Source organism: Arachis ipaensis, chromosome B04, assembly GCF_000816755.2.
Source record: "Arachis ipaensis cultivar K30076 chromosome B04, Araip1.1, whole genome shotgun sequence".
Classification (NCBI taxonomy): Eukaryota; Viridiplantae; Streptophyta; class Magnoliopsida; order Fabales; family Fabaceae; genus Arachis; species Arachis ipaensis.
In genome coordinates, this window is record NC_029788.2 from 34,945,012 (window position 1) to 34,950,834 (window position 5,823).

The following is a 5,823-nucleotide window of genomic DNA, read 5'->3' on the forward strand; positions in this document are numbered from 1 at the left end:
CAATAGATATGGTGGACCCCTTGTAATTACCAACAAGCCCCACCCTGTGCTTATGAACCACCTCCCCAACATACCTTTGAACCACCAAACTCACAAGCCCCTTTACACCATTTACCTCCATATGACCCTAACCCACATCCACCATAACAACCACCCTATGAACCGAATAAGCCATACATAGATCCACCCCAACCTCCATTGGATAACAATACCCTCATCTCTAACATCATTGGTCTCACCTCTACACTCCAAAATCTTATATCCCGCATGAACCAACCCCCTACCTCCAATATTCAACCCTCAAGCTCCAGTGCACTTCCTTTTCAACCACATAATGATCTTTTCATCCCATCACCACCCTTCATGGAAGAGCACCCACATCCATCAATCCAAGAGCAAGATGATCCCAATTATGCTATTGATATGGAACAGGAAAGGAGAAATCATCTTCACGAATCCATAATTTATAAAGAGCTAGAGGAGGCCCTACGGGTAAAGGTAGGAGAGACCCTTAAAGATGAAGGAGTAGTTGAAAGGAGTTGTCATGGAAAGAAAATCATCGAGGATGAGTACGATTTTATACTTAAACAACTGGACAAAGCAGCAATTATTAAAAAGGAAGAAGTGGTCGCAGACTTAAGAGATGCTGTACCTCCATGGGAAAGTCAAGACATAGAGCCTCCTTCCAAGACGGTTGCATTTGATGTTGAGGAGGGTGTACAACCTCCAAGGCATGTCATGGTTAAGGACTTGGAAGAGGTCGATCAAGAGATGGAGATTCAAGAAAAAGAAGCACAACCTCCCATGCCCTTGGTGAGCAATGAAGAAGAGATTAAACTGGAAGAAAGCTACCAAGAGGAAGAGGTTGGTATTGAAGGAACTTGCAAAGAGGTGGAAGTATTGGAAGTATTGGAAGTTGCAAAGAAAGCTACCAAGTGTATCTTGATTGCAACCCAATTTCTATTTAATTTTAAGAGTTACAAGTATTGGAAGTTGATGCATAGTTTGCTGAAATCTGCTTCTTTTCAGCTTTGACCACCAATATTCAAAAATTCACAACTCCCAATCCTTAACTCCTAAAATTCTGAAGATTTTGAGCAATAAACCAAATTAATCAACTTTTATAACAAAATTAATTTCGCTCCAAAACTCAGATCGTAGAAATTTCAGCAAGACACACAAATTGCTGGCATGTTTGACCTTTTCTACTGCAGAATAGATTTAACAACCTAACTTTAAAAATTTGCCATAAATTGTATGGTTAACAAAAAGGTCTCAAATTTTCCAGTTTAGTTCCTTATATTCCTAAGTTTAACCCAGACTTAGTCTCATATAATTCCGATTATTACATAATTAGTTATAGCTTTCCAAAGTTCTGACTTCGTTTAAAATTATGCAAAAAATCAGATTTTAGAGTTCAACTTTGAAAAATCATAACTAATTCTCTAATTGATACAAAGCCTTCAAAATTGAATTTTAATAACTATACTTGTTGTAGTTCGATTAGCTTTTAATCTCATAATTTTCCAATCTCTATTAAGATGCTGGTTCACTTTCAAAGTTGCCATTTAATTTCAAAACTCAAAATTTTTCAGTAAGCAATTCAACATCTCAAATTCAATCCTTTAAACATTCTCTAAACCCAATCCCAATCAATCATCAACTAAATCCCTCACCAATACAATAATCATATAACCAGCTCAACAGCAACAAATTCAACAAAATCCATCAGGATTCAGCATTCCGTCAAACAGTTCACAATCCACATAATCAATCAATATCACTAATCAATAATTCCAGTCACACTTCATAGGCACAATTCAGCATCCATACCATCAATTAATCACTCACAACAATTAAACCTATTTGCAATTTACTCAATAAACCTTGTGGGCATTCTTAAATTTAAACTGTTTAATTAAACCCTTACCTTGATGTCGCGATTAAGGAACCAGGAGGCGGGAATATAACGAGGCAGCTGGCTGGACCAATACTAGCTATGCAACAGTTTCAATCAAGATAGCAGCGGCGTTAGCTCCCACAACAGTGATCATGGTTGCAACGAAACGAAGATTTCAAATTCAATAGAATCGAAAGCAGAAGCGTCTCTGGAAATTTAAAACAGAGCACAGGCCAAATTTGAATTAAAATAAGAACAAGCAGTTTAATAAGGAATTGGCAGAATAGGGCGTGCAATTGGAGCAGAAATAAGGGAAAAAGGCTAACCCAGGCCAATGGATGTTGAACCTAATTATAACGGAAGTAGGGCAGCAGCGATTCCTAGCAACACCCTGCGGTGGTTCCGGCAGCAACAACACCCCGCCAGTGGCTCCATTGAGACAAGCTCCAACAAACACAATATAGCCAAGAACATCAGAGGTAGATACAAGGTATTTACAGAATGACAAGGGTTCAGTGATAGTGGTTCTCATGGCTAGGGCTTAACTGACTCACCACTAATGATGGCGGCGACCAAAGATTCCGGCGGCGGCAGAGGAAAGGTCCCTCCTCTGTGCATCAATCTCTCACATGTCTCGCCCTTCTCCTCTGCGATAACATCAACGAAACCTCCTCTCCACCATTCAGTCCGTCCTAGCTACGGTGGCGACTTTCATCAAAGGCAGCAGCAGCGATGGAACCTCCCTCCCTTTTCACATGGTGCTTCTCTGCCACAACCGCGCTCTCCTCTGACACGCATCGTTCTTCCCCTTCCTGTGCAGCAATAACGGCGGCGGCGCTGGCGGAGGGCAGACCACCACCGAGCACTTCCCTTCTTTCTCCTCTCCTCTTCTTCCCCTTTGTCCTTCCCTCCTCTGGCCATTCCCTTTTCTCCCTCTCTGTTTAATTTTAGAGGATGTGGTATACGTTTGTTTTGGGAGCAAGTGGTAAAGAATAAAGGAACGTGGATCATTAGGGAAAGGATAAGTGGCAGTGTGCGTGTGTCAGTGTAATTGGTTAGGGAGTATACGTATTAGATAATAACAGTACGTATAAAATAAGAAACATAAGAATAGGAAAAATATATACGAGTAGTTTAACAATTTTACAAAATATTTGTGATAGGATAACAATTTAGAATTCAAATATAATGCTATAAAGATTACTTTTAAAACGAATAAGATTTTATTCTATCAATCTATTAATGAGCTCAAATAATTATTTCTAATTTAAATTATAAAATAAGCATACTAATCACATTTTATAAAATACAGTTAAACTCAAAATATTAATCATCTAAATTAAATATAAATAAAAGTTGTACATAAATATTAATTGACATAAACTTAGAGTATTTACAAAAATTCATTTAATCATTTCTAATAAATTAATCTCTAAGAGCTTTAAACTAATAAAATAAACCATAATTTATTCATAATAAAAGTTACTTAAATTAAATTATACAATTCTTTCTTATTTTTCAATTACTAAAATTATACAAAATATTCAATTATATAAAATTACTTAAGAATCTTATTTGACTTAAAATGAAATTATCTCCGAATCTATTTAATTATTTCTAATAAAATAATTTCTAAAATTATAAAGTTTAAACTTAATAAAATAAAGTCATAATCTATTCATATTTAGATTTTCAAAAATGCAGGATGTTACATTCTATCCAACTTACAAAAATTTTCGCCCTCAAAAATTAATACAAGATGAAGAAAAAGTTTATATTCACATCCCCTTTTGAACATTTCAGAGAAACCAAGAAAACCATATAACATAAACATAGAAGAAAATATATTAGGTGATGTAAAAGTTGATAAAATAATTTGACGCAAACCAAATTTCAAAATCCAAAATCAAATAGGCATAATATTCGTTCGGAATTTCTTAACAAAGCATGACCTCTTCCTCTTGTCGCCTCAAAACTCCACAACTCCTTATACATTCGTATACTGACCAGATTCACTTTCCGCAAACATAAATCGCATTCCTAAGAACTAGCGCAAATAAGGAATATGAAATATGAGAAGGAAAAGACAAACGGCACGAAAGGTTTATGCGAGAAATTGGAGGAATACTCAGATTTATAATTGCACAAGATGGTATTTCTCAAGGATTTGAAGAAATACGTGAGATTATTGATAATCAAGGATATATAGAAACAATAAAATGCATGGTAAAGAGAGTTAATTCGAAAGCTTAAGAAAGAATTTTGAATCAGAGAGTTTCGATACGAACAATAATAGAAAAGATAGTACAACAATTTAGAACAACTTCAAATTGAAGTAAAGAGAATTTTTCAAAAGAAAGTATATAAGTCCAACATTTCTCAAAAGAACTAAGTAAAATATAAATGTTATATCATGCCCAATCAAATTCAAATTAAAATAATTTATGTGAAGTTTATCTAATGAAGATTAATTGGAATAAAGGCAAAAATTTTTCTTTAGGATGATTTGAAAAATACGTAGGTACATAATCAGGTAAATAGATCTGCATAAAAATTTGAATAATGTTGGAAAAGGATCAAATTATGCTCAAATGAGAAAATCTAAAATAAAGTATCCTTGTAAAATTAAATAAAGGACAGGTAGTACTTTTAGAAAGAAACATGCTTCAACTATATAAAGAAATTATTCATTTCTTGTAGGAAAGTACTTATAAAATTGAAGGCTGTCGTATTCGTATTCAAAGAATGGTTACAATCAGAATCTAACAGAAAAAGAATCAAAATAGAACTACTTTCAAAAGGGATTTCAAAATAAGAGTTGTAGAAGAAAACTACTAAGACAGATACATCACATTAAAACAAGGTCAGTTTCTATCATTCTTACAAAGAGACACAAAACCAAAGGCTATAATCTAAGTAGGATACACATAAGCTGCAGAACACGAAGTAAGAGAACTAAACCGAATAATTAGCTTGCTACGAATCGCAATGGTTTAGGAATCAGGGATTATGTGTCATGCCAAAACAAGTTTAGGATCAAATCAAGAAATACAAAATTTATAAACCATGTCAAAGTTGAATGTTCCCTAAAGATTCAAGAGAACATAATTGATGCACGAAAAACTTGTCTCGCAACAAATCTCCCTTCGGCAAGTGTACCGAAGTTGTCGTCAAGTAAAAACTCACAATAGAGTGAGGTCGAATCCCACAGGGATTGATTGATCAAGCAACTTTAATTAGAAGAATGTTCTAGTTGAGCGAATCCAGGACTTGGGTTGAGAGTTGCAGAAAATAAAATGGCGGGAATGTAAATAACAGAAAAGTAAATGCTAGAATTAAAGGACTAGAAGTAAATGACTGAAAATAAATAAAACCCACGTTAACTAGGTTAACGTGGCTTTTAACGTTGCCTTGTTAATCCTTCGAGAACGTTAGTGACACTCAACATTGTCACTAACGTTCCAGTGTGCCCCTTCTTGTTTCACATTAAAGCCCACGTTAACTAGGTTAACGTGGCTTCTAACGTGGTCCTTGCCAACCTTCGAGAACGTTAGTGACACTCAACATTGTCACTAACGTTCCAATGTGCCCCTGGGTCTCACGTTAGAGTCCACGTTAACTAGGTTAACGTGGCCTCTAACGTAGCCATCTTTAGCCATCCCAACGTGAGTGACAATGTTGAGTGTCACTAACGTTGGCTCATCCTTCATTACTCATCGTTAGCTTCCACGTTAACTAAGTTAACGTGGAGGTTAACGTGACTCTTGGGGTTTGTGTGGTTGCTTCAACGTTAGTGACAATGTTGAGTGTCACTAACGTTGTCGACAACTCTTCATCCTTTACGTTAGTTCCCACGTTAACCAAGTTAACGTGGGAGTTAACGTGGTACTTTGCACCATAGGCCAACGTTAGTGACAATGTTG

At 35.7% G+C, this 5,823-nt stretch overlaps 1 protein-coding gene across 1 annotated transcript; it reads right to left on the reverse strand.

Moving 5' to 3' along the window:
* LOC110271486 lies at window positions 1,938–2,821 on the reverse strand. Its single transcript, XM_021122422.1, has 4 exons — window positions 2,677–2,821; window positions 2,455–2,547; window positions 2,227–2,344; window positions 1,938–2,108 (listed from the first exon to the last, which is right to left on the reverse strand). Exons 1-4 carry the CDS (start codon window positions 2,819–2,821, stop codon window positions 2,051–2,053), a joined length of 414 nt encoding a protein of 137 aa, XP_020978081.1. The 3' UTR covers window positions 1,938–2,050.